The sequence below is a fragment of the Mytilus californianus genome, unplaced genomic scaffold (genome assembly GCF_021869535.1).
Source record: "Mytilus californianus isolate M0D057914Y unplaced genomic scaffold, xbMytCali1.0.p SCAF_3, whole genome shotgun sequence".
In the NCBI taxonomy this organism is placed as follows: Eukaryota; Metazoa; Mollusca; class Bivalvia; order Mytilida; family Mytilidae; genus Mytilus; species Mytilus californianus.
The window spans coordinates 91,885,779-91,910,383 of record NW_026262679.1 but is presented as its reverse complement, the minus strand read 5'-3'; the positions used below and the strand labels follow the sequence as shown (position 1 = coordinate 91,910,383).

The window sequence follows — 24,605 nt, the reverse complement described above, 5'->3', positions numbered from 1 at the left end:
CCATGGGTGCACTGCACCACATCATGTGTCCATGTACAGTGAACCATGAAATCGATGTCTAAATATTAATTTGGAATCTTAAAAGTTCACCTAACAATGAACATGTATACCAGTATTAAGTTTCAAGTTGATATGACCAAAACTTCATGGGAAGATACTTTATTTAAAAATGTTTAACCTGAGAATGTACTTATTCCACATTATCACATTGAATTTGAATTAAATTTGACATATACTTTTAGAAGATCAGTTCATAAGTAATATGCATACTTTGGTTCAAGTTGATAAGACCACAACTTCATTGTGAACTACCTTAACCCAAAAACTTTGACCTAGTACAGGACAGATAAATGGATGGACGGAAGACTGCACAGAAATCCAAGAATTCAAGTGCGATTTATTAAATGCATTGACCATTACTGACCATATCAGAAAAGTAAGTTTGTCCCCATAACACTAACAAGACTCGGAAACAGCTAGGATTTCAATACTTTCCTGTCTATTTTTGTATACGCATACAAATGTGTTTGAAAGAATAAAAAAATCATAAGGGGTTCCGCAGAACCCTGTGTTTCGCCTGTGATTGCTGCTGTCAGTGTAAAATTGTAATGTTGACTTAAATTAGTCCATTTTTCAGTAAAAAACAGAATTCCAAAAAAAATTTAAAGATTTTTATTTAGATGCTATTTCTTGGTCTTGAAGATTTGCTTCTGTCCAAGTTTCATAACAAAACAAGAATGTGTCTATAGTACACGGATGCCCCACTCATACTATCATTTCCGATGTTCAGTGGACCATGAAATTGGGGTCAAAACTCTAATTTGGCATTAAAATTAGAAAGATCATATCATAGGGAACATGTGAAGTTTCAAGTTGATTGGACTTCAACTTCATCAAATACTACCTTGACCAAAAACTTTAACCTGAAGCGGGACAGATGGACGGACAAACGGACGCAGAGACCGAAAAACATAATGCCCCTAGGTGGGGCATAAATATGGAAAAATGAAAATAAATATTTTCCAATTTTGATCTGGATACTGTAATTTGGTCATAAACAAGCTTTGTGTCAAAATTTCATGTAGGTTTGACAAAGATATTGATGTCTAAAAAAAACTTTTAACCACACACTGAACCTAAATGTTGACGCCGCCAATGGAATCTAGGATTGCTATGTCTCGCTTTTGCAAAATAAATTTTGCAGGCTCGACAAAAAGAGACTGCATTACCCTGAAGTTTCAAACTATTTTAAACTATTTTTTTTTAGTAAATAAGATAATTTATACACTCCAAACAAAATAAACTGGGCTGCATTAGTCACCGTGCATAACGTAAATAAAATATCTTTAAATTGTCTTTAGACAACATAAGTAATATGATATTGAGCAGCAAAAACTGTAAAATTGTTTTTATGTTCAACAATAAAATTTGAAAACATTTGTTATACTTAATGTATCTCTCTACCTGAAGCAGTACTCTTAGTCGTGCAATATCAGTAGATATACAGTCGCATGCATTGGTTGTCAGTCTGATTTTATCTGCCATCATAGAAGTACAATCAACTTTCTCTGAAGACAGATGAACAGTGTAAAGTTGCTAAAAATAGAAAACAATATCAAAGATAAAAATTATTAAGAAAATTGACATACTAAAAAAACATTTCAAAAAGAATAAATCTGTTATATCTTAATATAATAAATTTATAGAGTTGTTGGTACAGTCAGTTACGTTGATTTATAATTGGTTGATAGTTTCCTATAATCTTAATTACCAAGAAATTGGAATTATAAAATGTTGCATAAAACCCTTATAAATTCATTCAATTGATCAACCAACCTAAAGTATAAAAATTAATTATATAACAATAAAGGATTACAGGATTGTTCAATGGCTGGTTCATTTGCCATATATTTTTAAGCTACAATATGTGGTCAGATTTTCACATTTTGTACACAAAGATATTTTAGCAGTGTTATATGTTACACTTTTGTACTATCTTTGTGCTGAAAGTAAGTAATATTTACCTGGAAGTATGCAATTGATTTCTCTAGTAGATCTAAAGAGACTGTCTCATCTAACTGCAAGTAGAAATAATGTAAAATAACTATAAAATATACTATACAATGCTGGATAGTAATTCATTTTGTCCAAGAAGTCCATCCATTTTATGCAAGGTCAACAAAAAGCACAGACTTACCCAAGAAGTGAAATTACCATGCTTGACTTTAAGATGATGAAGTGTAAATACATACACTTTTAACACATAATATGGTTCATATTAAAATATTTTAAATTAATAAGCATAAACACATTGCAAAGGCTTTTAAAATGTTACTATTGATAATAAAATTCTTAAAATATTTAAAAAAAAAATATTAATGAAACATCCCCCAAAATATTCATTATCAACCAGTATTAATAAGAAGAAAATTGAACAGTGATTAAACAAGACAACAACAGTTCAGTAAAGGTATTCCAATAGGAAAATCAAAATCTGTTTACATACAACATACTTTTAGAATTTGTTTTATTACTTTTCTACTGTATAAAATACTGTTTGACTGGTTAATAATACTCACAATACGAATGCACTTGTTGTTGTGCTAAGCATATCCCAACTCTTAATCAAAGTATAGGAAGAAGGTGTCTGACAGATTTGAAAGTACACACACATTACTATTAATCACTATTGAGCTGCTGACCAAATATGAAGTCATTCTGTCCCGTAGCATTTGAGAAAACTGTGATAAAAGGATTCAAAGTTCATTCAACATATTGAAAAATATAAAGTATCAGCCAAAAGGAAGAAGTTATTGGTCAGATCCAAGAAGTGCTCGTCACGGTCAAGACACTAACCAAATGAAATAATTCTGTTTAATAGTTTCTGAGAAAAGTATAGCAAAAACATTTTGCTAGACGAATGGAATGGACAGACAGACGGACAGGGTGATTGCAATATATCCCCACTATTATAATGGGGGTAGAATCAAGGCTTCCAAAACGGTCATATATGCCGGACATTTGTATAATGTCCGGTAAAAGTCCGGCTGGGCAAAGCATGAAACGGTCATCTACTTTTTAGTTTTCAAGGCTTTCTTAAGAGACGGTCATTTTAACATAATTCACGATCTTTTTGACCCAACCTTTTGTCTTTAACAGCCACACATTTCCAGTCATAAAAGTGACATGATCATTATGTACTATCAAAATAACCCCTACTTTAATACCTTCTCATTTTAATCCAAGCTAATTAGTTGTCGAACAGCTGAAATTTACCTGTTAAGTTGACAGGTATAAAACTATTTTGAACCGGACATTGATCGGTCTATTCAAAGTTATTTTTTTACATTTCAGCGGTTTGCATCTAATTAATTTAGTCAAAAAGATTAAAATGATCAGAAATACGTTTACAAACATGATTTGATGAAAAAATTAAAAAGGTGAAAATGAAAAACCGTCATAACCACGTTGTTTGAACCAGAGACATGTCTCTGTTTGAACTAGTACACGTGTGCGCATGTGTGAAATTTAATTATGCATCATAATTTCTTCAAAAAATGCTTAAATTGTCATCGATACCTTTATCTCACGTTTATTTCGAATATTTTCTTGAAAAAATAACGTAGAAAGAGCTACTTACACTCATTCATGCTTTGCAAACGTACACGGAATTTACGTATCCGTCTCTGGTCCATGTTTTACCATTGTCAAGATAACATCCGGTATTTGTTTTAAGAACAAAAGTAAAGTTTTTGACAACGTTATTTTGCACAAATAAAGAGTCTAAGGCAGATATAAGTACGCTGATGTTGCACACTTCGAATGATGCACTGCCAATTTAACAGTTTACGTCAGAACTTCGAATTTGAATCAAAGAAAGTTTAATATCGTTTTTTTTAATGTCAATCATTGGGATGGCCCAACTCGGCAACTGATTACCATAATTGCCTTTTGTTTATTTAGTCTTTAGGGATTAAAATCGGGATAATATATAAAATGTCCGGCTGGCTCAAAAATAATTTTGGAAGCCCTGGGTAGAATAATAATAATATAATATGTACTATCTTTCAGAGTTCTATTTCTTCTTGGCAAACTACCAGCCAACTTACAGTGTCCTTTCTCAGTAGATCTACAAAATAATCCATCGACTTCTCATGGGCATTCATTTCTGGTAATAATGTTCCTATCTTCAATAAAAGGTCTGTACTACAAGTGTTCAGAGCACTGAAAAATACAAGAAAAGAGTTATGCAAAAACAAACGTATTATGCTGTGGTATTGCATGTATAATCTGATTGAAATCTCTGCAAAAATGTGAAATCCCTTTGGAAAATTAGCAAAAACCCAAATCATTAATCATCATATATTTTATGATTTATAAAAAAAAGATGTAAAATATTTACCTTGTTTTGAAACAGATTTCTTTAAAAATAAAGTTCAAACAACCACTTACCTTTCATATTGTCTAAGAATAGCCTGTAGTGTACTCAGCATTAGTATAACATTGTTACCAAAACTACTCTGTTCAGCCTTATGACTTTTCAGTACTGTCTCTCTATTAATTCCTTCTGTCAATTCAAACTGAAAGTAAACATAGTCACAGAAATTACTCATTCTATTTTTTATTACCATCAAAACATCATCTAAAATAGATTTCAAGATATTAAGATTGTTTTTTCAAGTGGCCATGGGTGTAGGTGGGGAAGGATAATCAAAAAATGTTTGCAGTAAGTGGGATACACATAATCAGATATCCTAATTTCTATCCACTGGCATTGAGATTATCCCATCCCTCAGCATCAATGTAAAGCTTTCAACTGTGCCTCATGCATATAAGAAGAACCTAAGGAGGTTAAAATTATAATGCATAATGTCTTTGTATAGAATGTTAGATAACATTTTTTTTCTATTCTTAGGGTCTTTCAATGACATTTAATAATTGAATGCTGTTAAAGGGCATCAAAAATGATTTGCTCTTTAGGGAGAGGAAAAGTATCAGAGCAGTATCTCTGGAACGAGCCTTAATGTCTAATACTGTCAATAGAATAAAAAAAAAAAAATGTGGATAGTGTCCACATGTGGACACAGATGATGCCCCCGCTTGCATATCATAGTTATAAAGGGACATAACTGAAGAACGGTAAAAGTGACGCTACCCAAATTTGAACTTGATCTGAGTTTTGTGGTAATAAGCATTGTGTGTAAATCTCATAACATTTGGTTGAGGCTAACTTAAGTAGAGAACAGAAACTAAAAATCAGCAATTTTTCTATTTGTAAACACGCATAACTCTAGAACGGTTGTGTATAAGTTTTATAACATTTGGTTGAGACAAACTAAAGTTAGAGAACGGAAACGAATAATTCAGCAATTTTTATGTTTATAAAGGGACATAACTCAAGAATGGTAAAAGTGTAGCCACCAAATTTTGTACTTTATCTGTATTATGTAGTAATAAGCATTGTGTATAAGTTTCATAACATTTGGTTGAAGCAAACTAAACTTAGAAAACAGAAACAAAAAATTTGTACTTGATCTTAGTTTTGTGGTAATGAGTATTGTGTATAGGTTTCATAATGTTTGGTTGGGGCAAACTTAAGTTACAGAATGGAAACTAAAAATTTTGCAATCTTTCGATTTATAAAGGAGCATAACTCAATAATGATTAAAGTCACACTACCCAAATTCAACTTGATCTGTGTTTTATCAGTGGAAGTCAAAATTAAACATTGCATTGTATAAAGCATTGATTGTAGTTGATTCAACTATGATCATGGACAAAGGAAGATAACTCCAATTTTAACAAGAGTGCACACGCTGAAATGTCTCGCCTTCTTTACTAATCATTGATATTATGTTGATAGTCCTAAATATAAAGCTTTATTACAACTGTCACATAAACTTAACATTAACCAAGTAAACTAAACATTGACCAATGAACCATGAAAATGAGGTCAAGGTCAGATGAACCATGCTAGGCAGGCATGTACAGCTAACAATTCTTCCATACAACAAATAGAGTTGACCTATTGCTTATAGTTTAAGAAAAACAGACCAAAACACAAAAACTTAACACTGAGCAATGAACCGTGAAAATGAGGTCAAGGTCAAATAAAACCTGCGTGACTGCCAAATAGATCATAAAATATTTCCATACACCAAATATAGTTGAACTATTGCATATAGTATAAGAAAAACAGACCAAAACACAAAAACTTAACTATAACCACTGAACCATGAAAATGAGGTCAAGGTCAGATGACACCTGCCAGTTGGACATGTACACCTTACAGTCCTTCCATACACCAAATATACTAGACCTATTGCTTATAGTATCTGAGATATGGACTTGACCACCAAAACTTAACCTTGTTCATTGATCCATGAAATGAGGTCGAGGTCAAGTGAAAACTGTCTGACAGGCATGAGGACCTTGCAAGGTACGCACATACTAAATATAGTTGAACTATTGCACATAGTATTAGAAAAAAAGACCAAAACTCAAAAACTTAACTTTGACCACTGAACCATGAAAATGAGGTCAAGGTCAGATGACACCTGCCCGCTAGACATGTACACCTTACAATCATTCCATACACCAAATATAGTAGACCTATGGCATACAGTATAAGAAAAACAGACCAAAACACAAAAACTTTACTATAACCACTGAACCATGAAAATGAGGTCAAGGTCAGATGACACCTGCCAGTTGGACATGTACACCTTACAGTCCTTCCATACACCGAATATACTAGACCTATTGCTTATAGTATCTGAGATATGGACTTGACCACGAAAACTTAACCTTGTTCACTGATCCATGAAATGAGGTCGAGGTCAAGTGAAAACTGTCTGACGGGCATGAGGACCTTGCAAGGTACGCACATACCAAATATAGTTTTCCTATTACTTATAATAAGAGAGAATCTAACATTACAAAAAATCTGAACTTTTTTTTCAAGTAGTCACTGAACCATGAAAATGAGGTCAAGGACATTGGACATGTGACTGACGGAAACTTCGTAACATGAGGCATCCATATACAAAGTATGAAGCATCCAGACCTTCCACCTTCTAAAATATAAAGCTTTTAAGAAGTTAGCTAACGCCGCCGCCGCCGCCGCCGGATCACTATCCCTATGTCGAGCTTTCTGCGACAAAAGTCGCAGGCTCGACAAAAATTACTTGATATTTAGAAGAAAATAAAAATTTTGCAATTTTTCCATTTATAAAGGGGCATAACTCTAGAACGGTTTAAGTGACGCCACCAAATTTCAAACTTGGTCTGTGTTTTATGGTAATAAGCATTGTGTATAAGTTTCATAACATTTGGTTGAGGCAAACTTAAGTTAGAGAACGGTAACAAAAATTTTTGCAATTTTTCCACTTATAAAGAGGCATAACTCTAGAACAGTTAAAAGTGACGCCACCAAAATTCACCACTATGGCGGGGGCATAAAAAACACATTACCTTGAGTAAGTTCAATTTTATGATTTCCTAAAAATTTCTGTTGTAGTTAAATGCAAAGCAATGTAAACAACCTCATGATTTAGTTTCATATTAACAGATTCTTACATTATCATTGCTTATCAGTGTTGATTTTATATCTTTTCTGCTAAAACATTATTTGGTAAATGTTTGTGTTCCATTACTTGCTTTTCTTCCAGTTTCTAAAACTTATACAAATAAATAAGAACTCTGCTGACTATCTACCAAAACTATTGTTCATGAGAAAGACCAAAATATACAGATACCTTTTCCTTGACTTGTGATGACAACATTTCAGCTTTACCAATGATCCTGGGTATCATAAGTAACATGAGTACAGCATCATGATCACCTGTATGAGAAAATATTATATCAATAAATAACAACAACTCTTAAACTTCGCTTAGTTTGTCTTGCAATGGTCAGTTGGTTTCTAATCAAGCTCAATTTAAATAATCTATCAAGAGCTTAAATTTTCAGAAAATCTGAATTTGATTAAAAAGTTATAGCAATGAAGACCAACAATGACAAGTATATACCTACGTTCCAAGTAATTTTTATATTACATGTTTTAAACATAGTTTTAACAACTGACGGTATCTTAAATATAAAATATACTTCAAACTGAAAATATTGCATAATAATGTTTAAAAAAATATTTCTGAATATTTGTCCTCATTTTTCTATATTTCAGAAAACCAAAACATACATGTTTTTTTAAAATCAAAACTGAATAATTTTAGGCTTATCATGAAATAGTTTATCATATGTCCATATGAAACAGTTTTTATGGTCCCTCATGGACTGTACACAATTTCTTATTATAAACAATTGAACATAAAATGTATTCAGAATTACCTCCCCTGTTAACAAAGAAATCAGGCATAAAAGACTGTAACATGGCAATATGTTTATTGGCTTGTGCTACCTCTAACTTCCTTAGCTCCATGTCAATTGTCTGAAGATAACAAATATATCAATTTATTATGCAAATAATTTAATAATATCTTTATGGTTGCTAAACATTTTTAATTCTGAAATCATTTCAGATGATACATATTATGTTAAAGTTCATGTACCGGTAAAACACTTTCTGAAACAATGTTTTATTTCGAAAAATGATATACTCATTAAAGTTCATCGTCAAACGATTGTAAACCAACTATTTATCACAAGTATGTCAAACTTGGATCTTCTTTATTATAAATACATCAACAAATTTAGAATGATATGAAAATAAATCACTGTGAAATCAGCTAGAAAAGCAAAACACAAAAAAGTTGGTTTACAGAACTCCACAATATATACGGGAATCATTTCTACATATACAATATAAAAGTAAATACTGTTTTTTTAAAACTATTTAAAAACTTTAAAATACATAAAAACACACAAGTTGAATCAAGATTTAGTAAGTTGTAAACAAAAGCCTATCCCTCAACCTTTTTTTTTTAAAAGGTGAAGATGACCTATTTATTTGAAAGATGAAATCATCACTACAAATATACATACTAAAGATGTATCTACATGATGAAATGACAAAACTTTGACATGAGGTTGCTTTGAATTAAACTTTAATTAAATAAACTATCAAGTTATAATCAAGCATAAAAATCCTGTCACCTAAATTTCATTTGAACCATAAGGATGACCTTATTTTCATCTGAACCATCATTACTCAGAACTCAATTACTTAAGAAATATTTACTGATAAAACATCATCCCACTATAATTTATATTAACTTTAGATCTGGACTAATGCAAAACGAAAAATATAAGCATAGTCATTTACGCACAGAATGTAGGTCAAGGTGTCTAAATTTTTGCCCAGTACGATTCCATTAGTTTTTGTTTCTTACCTTGATTTGTCTTCTAAATTGATTTATGGGATTTTAACATCAGTAAAGTACTGTTGCCTTAATCTATTCATGAGATGACAAATGTCAAAAGATATAAATAAATCATAGTTCCTTAAGATCTTGAAAATAACATAAAACTTTAAATATCAAGACACACAAATGCACAGGATGCAGGTCAAGATGACCAAATTTTGAATGTATGAACTGTCATTTTTTCAAAAATGTGTGCACTTACAAATATCATTCCTAGAAATTTTAAAGCTGCATAGTTCTGAACCTTATCATTTAGTTTGTAGCTGTTTCATTCAGAACCTCACAACAAAACTTAACAAGTGTTATTCATGTGTAAAATGAAGGTCACATGTTCTGACTTTTGTATGTACCTTTTATTCTAAATGTTGTGTGCAAAAACAAAATTCATTTCACTAATGCTTGTTACTATTTAGATCTGTAACATTCCCATAAAAAAACAAAGTCAAAAACAAAATGTATGTCAGACTGACTATAAAATCTTCTTTGCTTAAGATACCGGTATATAAACCAATGCATGCACCACTGGACAAATGTAAATTCCCTTTCTCAACTTTTTATAGAGGGCCTACAAGGTAATATGACTGTATTCATAATAAAACGAGACTTAGTTGGAAGTTTAATATAATTGGAAATAGTACACCTTCATTGAGGACTACATTAATAAAAAAAAAATATGTTTTCAACCTGCATTCATTTTGAAAGACCAGTAACCTCAAGCTTTGGTAAGTATTGTCTCTCCAAATAAAAAAGAATTTATGAATTCTGATTACTTCTGTAAAATTTGAAAGCCGAAATTCCAATGATTATAACACAGTATATATGTTGAAATTTGAATATGCACAAGTGATATTTTCTGTAAAAATCATGTATATTAAATCATGACTTGCAACTGTTGTAAAATATTTCAATTTTAAATCTTAAAATGTAATATTCTAATTCATTTGGAGATATTCAAGATATAGGTGCATTTTTCCCCATTTAAAAGCTATCCTATCAGCTATGTATGTTAAGGCATTGTTTCAAAGCAAGGATCTATACTTCCAAGTTTACCTTTGAAATAGTTTCATAATCCTAAGTGGCAAAATATACATTAATTCTTGATGAACATGATAATTTAAATACAACTCTAATTGTCATATAAAAGTTCAGATAGTTCAATGCAGTTAGCAAATAGTTGGCTAAAAATATATATTACTAGCTTCACATAGCCTTTTACTTTCAGTATTACATTGTGAATATAAGCTTCAAATTACACACACGCACACACACACACTGTGCAGTGAATTGAAAATCTACATTTTAGTAAATTAATATGCAGTCAAATGGTTGCGTTTAGTGAGGGATATAGACTTATGTAAAGCCCCAAATTACACGATCAAATATATATAAAGATTTTTTTTTATTGCCTTATTTCTAATGAATTTGCACTTTTCAAATCTAACATATATTTATTCAGCAAATCCTAAACATAAAAGAATACGTTAATTTAATAGAAATTTTTTGTATCAAAAGTCCCAACTATAAATCACCTTCATCAACACTGCATCTAAATCAGATTTTAATTCTGATGTTATTATAAAAATAAAAATAAAAAGATGTGGTATGATTGCCAATGAGACAAATATTCACCAAAGACCAAATTATGTAGATGTTAGCATCTATAGGTTACCATACCTCCTTTAACAATGAGCAAAACTCATACCTTATAGTAAGCATAATTTAAAAGTTTCTGTCTAGATTTAAGAGATAAAATATCTGAATGACGTTTACTTCTAATCAAACACCCTACACTTAAACAACTGAAGAGAACAGTATTAATGTAAATAATCTATCTATTAAAAATTCACATATTTTTACAAAGTATTAGCATAAAACTATTATCAAAAATGTTAAAATTATACCATCATATTCTTCTGTAAATAAAATAAGAATTAAGTGAAATAAATATTTATAAGTTTTTTTTTCATTACATCAAACAGCCATACTTTAATATTCAATGTAGAAGTTTAAATGAAATAACTGAACATTTCAAAACAAAATTAAACTTACTATATAGCAGGTATAATAATGATACATATCAACCATTTATAATGTTAAAGTCAAACAAAATGATAGAATTGTTTTTGGTTAGCCAATCGTACATAGATATGAAAAATTAGTGTAGGTGTATATGCATATTAAATACATTTTTGCATGAAAAAACACTAAATATGAATAACAAACCTTTGCATAAGCCTTAGTCTCTGCAAACTTAGCCTTGAAATCAAAAGTTTCAATGGTTGGAGTGGCTTCTTTCTGTCCAGCTTCAGCTTGCTTACTTTGTAATTCTCTAATTGATTCCTTTATGTAAAACAAACATAAAAATACATATTAAGATGATAGACCATTTCCAATTGCTACTGTTTGTGATGCCTTGGTTCCCATGAACGCCTGTTTCATATCATGAATCATATTCATACATTCTAGGATTGTTTGCATTAGTTTTTCTAATAAACTTATTACTGAAGGACGCAAGGTTAGTATTCAGTTATTATGTAAAATCCTATGTAGTTTATACTTGTATTAAACTCCTACCTCTGAAGTATACTTTTTTGGGTGTGTAATTAGTTATTTAAAAGTAAATTTATTCAAAACAGTTTTATTTCAGAAGAAGAATTCCAATATATCTTAAAGAAACCTGTCTTTGCTTACCTTTAGACTGGTAACTAATTCTCTGAATTTACTTATAGTTGATTCATAGTCAGCAATAGTTTCTGATGTAGCATCCAGTTTTCTTTTGTACTATAAAATAAAACTTGATTGAAAATGTAATCTGAAATCAGAGTACTTTGAAATAAATAGCTTCCTTGAAACTTTAAAAATAAATGTATCTTGTGGAAATATATGCATAATGTGCAGGTTAGAAAACTGAAAAATTATGTGTGTGTTTCTTGTTCTGGTGGATAAAAATAAATTCAGACCAATAAGACAGAATAGTTCTTAAGGACATACGATACAGTTACAGTGGAGGTAATGACGTTGATAACGTAAAATGTTGTTTTTCACGAAGTCAAACTGTGAAATATTGGGAAAAGATGCATTTTTCGACTGATTTTAATCATTAGCTTGAAAACGAGTAAATTGACCCCTCTTTTTCATAATGCAATTCAGCGTGATTAAGTATGAAGATTATTTTGCGAATTTTTATGAAAAAAATGACAATGAATTTTTTATAAATTGGATAAATATACTGCAAAAAAAAAGCCATTTTTTTCTTAATTCATGAAAAAATAATAAAAATGAATTATTTTCAAAATACTGTTACACAAATTAAGAGTTTACTTATGTGGCGACGATAATCCAAATGTTTTTACAAAAATCCACTTGTGATTAACTTTTGAAACAAAAAAGTTAGGTATGTCTGTTCAAAGGATAGAACTGTCCTAGAAACCAAAATTTTGAGTAAATGTCTAAAATTTCGACCCTATTTATTTCTAAAAGAAGCACATGAAGGTATATTTTTTATTACATATTTGAATTAACTATGTGAAAAATAGCTCATATCTAAATTTTCTTCAAAAAATCACTGTGGGATCAAAACTGTATCATATGCCCTTAAACATATTTTTTTTATATTTACATGTTTATGAAGGAATATTTTTCTTGTGTATAATTTGGAGTTTAGTATGATGTCCATTATCACTGAACTAGTATACATATTTGTTTAGGGGCCAGCTGAAGGACGCCACCGGGTGCGGGAGTTTCTCGCTGCATTGGACTATAAAAGTGTTTACCTGATATAATTTATGTAAGGAATAGGGTTTAAGGGCTTGTGCAAATAAAAACAAGAGTCCACACGGTCAAATGAACCCTACCAGCAAACATTTTCACATGACGCTCATTCATTACATCAAATATAGTGGACCTTTTGTTTATATTATTTGAGATTTGCACCTAAACAAGAAAACTTAATCTCGATCCATGATCCATGAAATGGGGTCAAGTTCAGGTGAACTTTGTCTGAAGGACATGAAGACCTTGCAAGTATCCAATATACCAAATATACTAATCCTATTTCACATAATAAGTGCGAAAATTATGTGATAAAAAAACTATAGTTTTTTTTCAAGCAGTAGCTGAAACATGAAAATGAAGTCAAGTACATTGGATATATGACAGGTCTTTCATCCCCTGATATATATAGCTTTTAAAAACAAACAGTTTACTCTGTCATCGTCCCAGAATTAGTCTCCTTATGTCTCACATTGTGCAACTTTTGTTGCAGGCAAGACAATAAACAGCTGCGCAATGAGTGCATGATACGCCCGTCACATTTTTTACGAATAAAGTTCAATAACTTCTCAATGTCATATCAGAAATTTGAGAAAAATTAAAGCGAGGTTATCTTAATTGATATAAACCAGTCATCAAAGTTTCATGAAAACTGCTCATAGCACTTTAAAGGTATTGTCCGAAAACTGAAAAATCCCCCCTTTTTTAATGAATAAAACCCCACAACTCAGAAATGTAAAATGTAAAATTTATAAAATTCTAAACAGAGCTTACGTCAATAGATATAAACAATTCACCAAAGCATTTTGAGTTATTGTCCGAAAACTGGAAAATCCCCCCTTTTTTAATGAATAAAACCCAATAACTCAGAAACGTAAAATCTAAATTTTATAAAAACGAAAGGGAGCTCACATCAATAGATATGAACAATTCACCAAAGTTTTATGCAAATTGGTTGAAGCATTTTTGAGTTAATGTCCGACATGTTGATGACGGAAGGACAGACAGACAATGGTATACCATAATACGTCCCGTAAACGGGCGTATAAAAACCAAAGTGGGAAACATGCAGAGTTAGTTAAAGGCACCTAAGATAACTAATTAATTCTATTTGTGGTTTGATCACTTGAGGTTGCGATTAACATCTTTTTTTATTGTTTTTAATAGTCTACCTTGTATTCTCAGACTGATATATAGTACATAAAAAACATCCATAATATTGAAAAATTAGTTTTAATTATTGGAGGAAAAAATGTGACCTATAATTGTTAATTTCTATGTCATTTGGTCTCTGGTGGAGAGTTGTCTCATTGGCAATTATATCACATCTTCTTATTGTTATATTAACAGATACATTTAGCAAAAACAAAGTCAATATAAATTACATAAGTAAAGACAATCATTTACAAGTTGCCATACTGATACTCAATACAATATATATATATACCTCAGCTACTTTACTATTAGCCAGGTCCATATCTTCTCTCAGCTCTAGCTCTGATTCTCTAGCATTCTCCTGTAATTCTTCATTCATTTCATGAAGTGCTTCCTGTAAGAAGAAAAAAAGGTGTAATTTCTATAATTTATTATTTTGGTTTTATATTTTGAAAGTCTAAGATAAAAAAGCAGAAAGTATTACACCATTCCGTTAAAATGGATATTTACATATCTTATTTATGGAATTATATATAAAATCAATGTAATTTTCTAACTGATGCAAAGAATGGGACAGGACAAGCATTGGAATAATTTTCTATTACATCTTGTACAGGAATTAATCATTGTTAATGTAAAAGATTTGATTCTTCAAAAGTTTAAATTTCTATAGAAGTATACATGCAAGAACCTAATTTTTATGCTTAATGAGTTCATCTAAATCTGAAACTTTTGTCCTTTTACATTATCTTTCTCAGCTTTCCTACTGTTTGACCAATACAGACTATAAGGGATGTATGTATAATGTTGTTTCTGGTTTAAATTTTATGAACAGTGTTGTCAGTTAACCTGGAAAAAAATTATGAAAGAATAAGCATTTCTTTGATAAACATGGCTCATCTTACCAAATCAGCCAATTCTTCTTCAAGTGACTGTATCTTATCCTCTAACTTCAGATTTCTCTCTGTCAGAGTTTCTACCATTTCTTCTGCTCCCAAAGCAGCATCCACCTTGTAAAAGTATTCAGACAGATTTAAGTGACTGCTACATTTAATCATCATATGTTTTTATTTTTTACTTGTATAAAAGTCTTGAAGAATATAGAAAGTTTCAGCTGAATTTGATACCTTTTTGGATATTTTGGTTTACACCAGTTTCATATGGCAAAAGAAAAAAAAAATGCAAAATACTTCATTGGGTCCATAAGTTGTTTTTTTTTCTATAAAATAATGGTTATTCCTTAACATTTCAACTGTAATTTTGTAATACTGAACATATTTTGTGTTGTTTTCTCAACCAGGTCATTTGAAATTGGGATTATTGTACAAATATTGTAAAACTTCAGTAAATATGTTTTCTCAAGAGGAAAGGAAAGAAAGGCAATTGCAATGAACTTTGCAATAAAACAGATGCACCAGTGGTGGATGATATGTCCAACTGATGCATATTGAAATATTGTTGCAAGAATAAAATTGTCAAAGGTATATAATCAGAAGTCAGAAAATGGCCATTCAGAGCGTTTTTCTTCAGCATATCATAAGGCATATAAACAATAACTCAGGAAGACCAAATCCTAATATTTTTCAAATCAAAAGGAGCTTATATTCACCAAACAAACTACAGTGTAAGTTTAGAGATAGTTGAGACATGTGAAAAAATGCTTTACATCTGAAGTTAAAGTCCAACAACTCTGGAATTGAAAAATTTTTAAAATCAGAAAGTAGCTTTCAACAATTCAAACAATTGTGTTAAGTTTTCTTTGGAGCATGGGTATAATTATAAGCAATCCTTTTTTATGTGAATGTGATAATAACTATATTATATCATATACCTGATCCTTTAAGTCAATCATCTCAGCCTGGAGAGAAGCCACTTCTGACTGCAACTTTTCTTTATCTTTCTTCAATGCTGTTGACTCTTTTGACATGTCTTCATTTAACTTGGTCTTCCTTGCAGCATCATTCTTCTCTTGGTTTGATAAATCTCTCATTCTGTCAAAATAATAAATCAGTTGTACTTATATCTGCATTATTGATATGCTTCATCACATTTATTTGGGCTCAATGGCTAAATGTACAAGGTTCTGTTCACAGGGAAATATCTGCAAGTTTGCTGATGCTCAAATGCAAATTCAAATAAGCAAAATTAAGCTAGTATATAGTTTACCATTATAAAATATTCAAAACCCAAAACAAAACAGAGCAAAGAAATCTCTTGAAATGCATATGAGCAATGAAAATTTCCCATTTCACAGTAGTTGGACACCTTTTATCTGTATGATTTAAAAAGTTCAATATCTCATCAGAAGGCGCTGTAATGTCTGTCTTGTTTTACTGATCATAATTAATTTTATGTTGAAAGTTTTTAGAATATAGGTTTTATCATATAAACACATTATCAATAATCCATGTAAATGAGGTCAAGGTCAGATAAACCTTGCCAGACAGACATGTCATTTGTCATTTTGGGGCCTTTTATAACTGACTATGCGGCATGGGTTATGCTCATTGTTGAAGGTTGTATGTTGTCATGGTGATCTATAGTTATCAACTTCTATGTCATTTGGTGTCTTGTGGAGAGTTGTCTCATTAGAAATCATACCACATCTTCTTATTTTAATATGTACACCTTACAATCATTCCATACAACAAACAAAGTTGACCTGTTGCTTATAGTGTCTGAGAAAAAGAACAAAACACAAAAACTTTTAAAACATTTACCAATGAATCATGAAAATTGTGTCAATGTCAGATGAAACCTGCTAGTCAGACAATATACACCTTAATATCATACCATACACCCACTGCTTATAGTATCTGAGAAAAGGACCCAATATCATAATTTAAACCTTGATCATTGATCCTTGAAATATGGCAGAGGTCAGCCGTACCCTTTTTGACAGACATGTAGACCTTGCAAGGATCCAAAATATGATCCAAATATAATTATCCTTTTACTCATAACAAGTCAGAAATTCACATGACAAAAAAGAATAGTTTTTTTAAGCAGTTGCTGAACCATAAAATGCTATAGTCTACACAAATCTGTATTTAATTCTTACTTAACAAGAGCATCTCGTAATCTTTCATTCTGTTGTTCTAGCTGTTTTACTTGGTAGTCTGATGCTACACCATCTGTGCCTTAAATAAAATATTTTATTGTCAGTCTTCATCCATTTTAATACTCTAATAAGTAAAGTATCATAAGGTTTGTAAAATGATATGGCTGTTCCATAGAAACATAAAATGGGACCCAAGGAAGGCACTTCAGAATCTCAAATAAGGGTGGGCGTCAAGTACTTTTTTGAAAGTGAAAATGTAAGGGATTATCTAAAATTGTCTCTTTAGGTGGTTACTCATTTTCAAAGTGCCTTCCCCATATAACATGCATCTTTTAATGGAACAGCCCTTAATACAAATCACATGTATTGGCACTATTTTGTTTACAGAGTTTATAACACACTGTATGAATACTAATTTTGAAACTATGCAATGGAGAGAACTTTATTGCAGAATCAATGACCTCTCAAATGGTTCACAAGTCATGATAATTGGTATCTTAACACCAGTTAGTTGCCTGAGTGAACTTACAAAAAAAAATGTTCACCTACCCATCTTGTAGTGGAAAACAGGGAGAATTGATCATCATTTTTGCACATTTGATTCAAAATATGTGCGTCAAAGATAATTCCGAGTTAAATATTTTGCTAAAATGGGTTGAATTTTCCTTTTCCTATTTTCACTCTGCACACTGGAACTAGAAGTATTTTCACTTTAGAAATGATATTAATATTTTATATTAAAATGACTTTTCCTATTTTCACTCTGCAAACTGGAACTAAAAGTATTTTCACTTTATATATATATATTCATATTTTATTTTAAAATGTAACTAGTTTAAAATTGATTTGGAAATTTAAGTTATATATTTGCTGCTTACCTTTTTCACTAATTTCACTTCTGAGTATTTCAAGATCCACTGTCAGTTCTTCTACTTTCTCTTTTAAATTCTCTACCTCCTGTTGTAAACCTTCAGACTGGAAGAAAACAAAAACATTTTGGTCATTAAAATGTGTAATATGATTCATAAAATATATATTATATAGAAGCACAGAACAAATGTTACAGAAAGATAAATGACCTGAAATTGCCAACAAACTGTTTTATTTATATTTAATCTTCAATACATCATTTGAAATATAAATTACTTAAAAGATGTTTCTTAATAACTCATAAAAGTGACTATAAAGCTATAAAACATTTTTTTTCAATTCAAAAGCTCAATGAATATCAATTTTGCCATACAGCTTTACTCTCTCTGCAAGGATTACTATCAAGAAGTTTCCTTAGAAGACTTAATATAGCATTACAATCATACAATTATTTGATGATCATGAAACTATTGGGTTTGATTGTCTTTGTTTTATACATGTACTACAGTAAACTCTTTTCTGACATTAAATTTCCAAACTTACTTTTTCTTCAGCCATTTCTTTATCAAGCGTAGCAATTTCCACTGTTTCTGATAAGTCTGACATTTCATCTTTATAGGCATCAAAGCTCTCCTGCACATCTTTAGCTTCCTACATTTGAAAAAAGAAACAAGAGTAAAAATCATAAAATATCTTGCCAGCTTTATAGATTATAATCAAATTTTATGTTGAAAGTCTTCAGGATGACATTTGGTTGAGGCAGAGTAAAGTTAGAGTGCAGAAACGACAAATTCATCAATTTTTCCATTTGAAAAGGGTAATAACTCAAGAATGACGGAAAATGACACTACCCAAATTCGGACTTTATATCTGTGCTTGGTGGTAATAAGCATTAAGTGTACACAGGCAATTTTTTCCAACGTGTGTTTAACGTTTGTGCTCATAACGTGAAAACTACGTTATTTCCACGTGTGTATCACACCGTTTAAACGTTTATATCACCTGTATTTGACACACACAAGATTCTCACGTGATAATCACGTTTTAATCTGCTCACGTGATATTCACGTTTAATCGTAACGTTATTTTCACATGTAAATTTTTTAACGTGATATTAACGTGTAAATATTGTGTTAATTTCACACGTAAATTTTTAAACGTGATTTTAATGTGTAAATATTGTGTTAATTTCACATTTAGATTTTTTCACATTATTTTAACGTGTAAAAGTTGTGTTATTTCACATCTATATTTTCACATGATTGTGATGTGAATTTCATATTAATATCACATGAATAACATATGTACATGTAAGTGCAAGTTATTTTTGCAATGGCTATGTTGGATTTTCATGTATTCAGTGAATATTTAAGGTAATGCATCTGTTATATAAATTTTACCTTAGTACAACATAAAATATCACCAATTGCAAAAATTGAAGTTGTAAGTGTATTGTATGTTGTTTACTATATAATATAATTCCTTCACATGGGTTATTCTGAATTATTCCTTCACATGGGTTATTCTGAATTAACAGACTAATTAGAAATATACATTGTGCTTTGTTATGCTCTAAATGATTGAGTCTTCCTTTATTCCCTGTTCTATTTTATAAAATCTTCCTTTACTTCAAGTTGACAATGGTTTTCATTAGAATCAGAAGAGGTATATTCTGTAACAAGTCTTTTTAACTGAAATAAAACTCATTTCATGTTCTGATATCTTCTTTTCACAGTCTTGTTGTTATAATGATTTACTGCTGCAGACACTTATTTCCTCTTTTTATTCATAGAAGATGTTTCACTCTGTCAATTTTCCCTGCAAACATAAGAAAAGTAGTAAGAACAAAGAAATTGTAATAATAGCTTATTAATTTTGTTGTTGAATTCTACTGGTACTGAACAAGCTCTAAATAGAAGATGCAAAACTACATCATATGAATGTTTTAGTTTATGATTATTTTATTCGAACAATTGACTTAAATAGGATCAGACACAAGTTTTACTTCTGTATACAATAGGATAATAATATTATATTAAATTGAGTATGCATACATACAAAATTATTTAAATCTAACATGAGTATAAGTTAACCAATTTGAAAATAAAATGCAAGGCTCAGCTTGATATGACTGACCACAGAGGTATATAGACCAATTTGAAAATGGGGCCCAAAATCAGAAATCTAACTAAACGATAAGATTCAGCATATCAAAGAACCTCAAAAATTCAATTTTTGTTGAAATCAAACAAAGTTTACTTTTGGACCCTTTGCTTCTTAATGGGGACCAATTTAAAAACGGGGCACAAAATTAAAATTTTAACTTAACAGTTAGATATCTCATATCATAGAACCAATAAATAATTAAACTTTATATGTCTTCAAACGACAAAGTTTAAATTTGTACCCTAGGGACCTCAATGTGGACCTATTTTAAAAAGGAGGCCAAATCTATATACAAGTAACAAGGTTTGAAAAAATAAAATAAAGACTTTGAATTAAACACAATTGAAATTGGTCAAGAAAAAAGCAGTTTATACATGTACAAAGAATAAACAAAGTGTTATTTTTGGCCCCTAATGCCTAAACTGTTAATATGGTTAAGGCCATAACCCCCAAAATCAATCCAACCTTCCTTTTGAGGTATGGAACCTTGTGGTGTCATAAAGATACATTAACTTAAATTTGCGACTGTATAAATATATCATGTATATTATAAAATCAAGAGTGCACACCCTGAAATGTCTCGCCTTTTTTACTAACCATTGACAATGATTGATATTATGTTGATAGTCCTAAATACAAAGCTGAACTACAACTATCACATAAACTTAACATGATCCAAGAAAATGAGGTCAAGGTCATATAAACCAAACGAGAAATACAAATACATGTAGTATGTACATTTGTACACCTTACAATCATTCAATACACTAAATATAGTTAACCTATAGCTATTGCTAACAGTTTCTAAAAACAGACTTAACCAAGAAAACTAAACATTGACCAATGAACCATGAAAATGAGGTCATGGTCAGATGAACCATGCTAGGCAGATATGTACAGCTTACAGTCCTTCCATACAACAAATATAGTTGACCTATTGCTTATAGTTAAAGAACGGACAAAAACACAAAAACTTAACACTGAACAATGAACCATGAAAATGAGGTCAAGGTCAAATCAAACCTGCAAGACTGATATGTACATAATAAAATATTTCCATACACCAAATATAGTTGACCTATTGCATATAGTATTAGAAAAAAAGACCAAAACTCAAAAATTTAACTTTGACCACTGAACCATGAAAATGAGGTCAAGGTCAGATGACACCTGCCAGTTGGACATGTACACCTTACAATCATTCCATACACCAAATATACTAGACCTTTTGCTTATAGTATCTGAGATATGGACTTGACCACTAAAACTTAACCTTGTTCACTGATCCATGAAATGAGGTCGAGGTCAAGTGAAAACTGTCTGAGGGACATGAGGACCTTGCAAGGTACGCACATACCAAATATAGTTATCCTATTACTCATAATAAGAGAGAAATTAACATTACAAAAAATCTTAACTTTTTTTCAAGTAGTCACTGAACCATGAAAATGAGGTCAAGGACAATGGACATGTGACAGACGGAAACCTCGTAACATAAGGCATCTATATACAAAGTATGAAGCATCCAGGTCTTCCACCTTCTAAAATATAAAGCTTTTAAGAAGTTAGTTGAGGCCGCCACCGCCACAGCCGGATCACTATCCCTATGTCGAGCTTTCAGTGACTAAAGTCGCAGGCTCGACAATAAAAACTACATTTATTGGATTTGAAGGAAGAAGTGATGAAAAGGCAAATGAGGATGAAAATTGAAGTTTTGAAGGTTGAATCCAAAATATATTACCATACCCAATGAAATAAGAAACTGCTTAGACATTTATATATTTGAATATATATGTACAATGACAAGACTCAATACAAAGTTTACAGTAACACTGAAGAAAGACAAAATCAATGCATGCCTGATACAAAGTTTACAGTAATTCTGAAGAAAATTTTGTGACGGTCAGATTGTCGGGACAAAAACAATAATACAAGTTCTCTTGGTCTCCTTAGATAATGAGGCTGCCTGGACAAGCTAATATGTAGCCTTTATTTATATCTTTAACCTTTTAGTCATTTCAGGATATCTGCTAAAGACCGATCTTTGGTAATCTCGTTTACATGTACCCGGTACATAATATTCAGGAGCAGAGACAATCAAATTTGAATTGTTTTACATTTGTCATTTAGTAGCCTTTTATAGCTGTCTATGCAGTATAGGTTTTACTCATTGTTGAAGGCCATACAGTGACCTATAGTTGTTAATGTCTGTATCATTTGGTCTCTTGAAGAGAGTGTCTCATTGGCAATCTTACCACATCCTATTTTTTTTACATTTGTATTGACACTTACAATGTATATTGAAGTCTTTGTTTTAACCAAAAGATGCCTCTACTGGTTTTGTTGTTTGTTCAGGTGCTGATTCATTGAAATATAGACGACATTTCTTTTCATTTATTTATCTCAATCGTTTGACCGTTACAGCCAAGTTAATCAAGTATAAAATAAGTATATAATACCTGCTGCTTTTACTTCTTCTCCTTATTCATGTGTTATTGAAAAAGTACATTTCCTTTGTTAATTTCATTTTTTTCCCCAATGAGCTCCTCAACAATTTCCTCTGTTCATTAACTAAGAACTTGGGAACTTGCTGTATCCCTAAAAACATATCAAATTATTCAATTGATGGAAAAAAATCTTTCATTTTTATATTGGTATTATTTATTACACAATAGAAATATTACTCTTAATTATTTGTTTACATGTAGCTTAAGTTTGTAGTAATGTCATAAATGTGTAAGCTAAACCAGAGACATATATACACATATATGTCTCTGGCTAAACATAAAATAAAACATAGCTGTTCAAAGCTGACTGACATGATATCATCAATTAGATTTAACCCCCTGAAGTACAAATTAAGGAGAAATTACAACTAAAAATATCGTTTAACAAGAGAAGAGACTTATCCTGTCATCAAGACAAAGATTGAAGAATCCAACTAAATCCCACATCTCCACTATTTCACCCCCAATATAAAAAATCCCTTTTTTTTAACCTCGACATCCCACAACCCAAAAGCGTGTCATTCCCCTAATGTTAACCTGCACTAATATCAGAGACAGATTTAATGTGCAGCCCCCCCCCCCCCCCCCCTTTTGTGGGCTTAATCTTAGGCAGTCAATGCCCCCTTTTGTTGGCGCTGTTTTAACTAAACTTTACGGTCCTACTAAAAAGCGCCCGGGAGCGCCCGGGAAAAGAAAAAGCGCCCGGGGAAAAGAAAAAGCGCCCGAGGAAGAAAAAAAAGTGCCCGGGAGAATAAAATAATAATATTTTATAACAATAAATGTTTTCCTGAATAAAAAAAAATAATCACTGCTTGTTATGTCCTTAATATAACTGGGGATATGTACGATGCTACATCTAAAGTGTGTAGATAGTGTTGTTGCTGGAATTGGCAGACTTTGAGATGTTCCTCAGAGACAAAAATGTGAATTATTCATGCAAAGGGTGTTTTTCCCATGACCAGTCAGATGAATACACATACACATCAGCTTTATTACGATTGACAGAGGTGAGATTTGTAATATATTATATAAATAATAGAGAGAAAATAATAAAACTTTTTGTTCAGTCAAAAGGTACGCTTATGGAATTTTAATATTTCATTATTCTACCCCCGTTTTCATTTTTAACAATCATATATATATATAATAAGATAAGACTAATTAACAATCATTAACTGTACACACGACACGCCGATTACGGTAATCCGATTAACCACAATCGTTGATATACAAAATCATTTGTGTGTATTTCATATCTCGTATTTATAAAGAAATTGATTACTTTCAGGCTGGTGAAAAGGGATTTAATTACCGACGATTTTGCAGTAAAAGAGAAAAGGAAATGCTACCCACAATCACCGAAGCTGAGTACAGCGAAGAGAAGTTGGCGGTACACTTGGACCATTTAAACTGCTGTTATAACGATACAATATGAACGAGAATGGTGAGAGATTCTTGGTCCTATAAAGAAAATACCGGAAATCTATATTTATAATAACATTTTAGCTTTAAAATATATAATATAAGAAAAAGCGATATCTGGTTCATATGAAGCATTTGAATTCACTGTCTCCTTTGTCATATAATAAAAGACAGCAAAATAACTGGACAATAGTGAAGTCACATGCTTTCTAAACTTTTATCTATTGTCTATTATCTGAATTTGCAAAATACTTGTCTAAAATTAAAAAA

At 31.0% G+C, this 24,605-nt stretch overlaps 1 protein-coding gene across 5 annotated transcripts in view; it reads right to left on the bottom strand.

The window, feature by feature from the left end:
- LOC127735392 (dynactin subunit 1-like) overlaps positions 1 to 24,605 on the bottom strand; it is a 69,641-nt gene that overhangs the window by 23,542 nt on the left and 21,494 nt on the right. For 4 of the 5 annotated variants that reach the window (XM_052245557.1, XM_052245556.1, XM_052245559.1 and 1 more), the window contains 15 exons: positions 18,784 to 18,891; positions 18,249 to 18,345; positions 17,371 to 17,449; positions 16,141 to 16,300; positions 15,215 to 15,319; positions 14,602 to 14,703; positions 12,075 to 12,164; positions 11,607 to 11,723; positions 10,434 to 10,454; positions 8,350 to 8,449; positions 7,758 to 7,843; positions 4,453 to 4,580; positions 4,110 to 4,224; positions 2,025 to 2,078; positions 1,465 to 1,596 (listed from right to left, as the gene is read on the bottom strand). In XM_052245557.1, coding sequence (XP_052101517.1) covers positions 1,465 to 1,596; positions 2,025 to 2,078; positions 4,110 to 4,224; positions 4,453 to 4,580; positions 7,758 to 7,843; positions 8,350 to 8,449; positions 10,434 to 10,454; positions 11,607 to 11,723; positions 12,075 to 12,164; positions 14,602 to 14,703; positions 15,215 to 15,319; positions 16,141 to 16,300; positions 17,371 to 17,449; positions 18,249 to 18,345; positions 18,784 to 18,891 — 1,494 coding nt within the window. The remainder of the gene's footprint in view (positions 1 to 1,464; positions 1,597 to 2,024; positions 2,079 to 4,109; positions 4,225 to 4,452; positions 4,581 to 7,757; positions 7,844 to 8,349; positions 8,450 to 10,433; positions 10,455 to 11,606; positions 11,724 to 12,074; positions 12,165 to 14,601; positions 14,704 to 15,214; positions 15,320 to 16,140; positions 16,301 to 17,370; positions 17,450 to 18,248; positions 18,346 to 18,783; positions 18,892 to 24,605) is intronic. The other variant, XM_052245558.1, reaches the window with a different exon arrangement.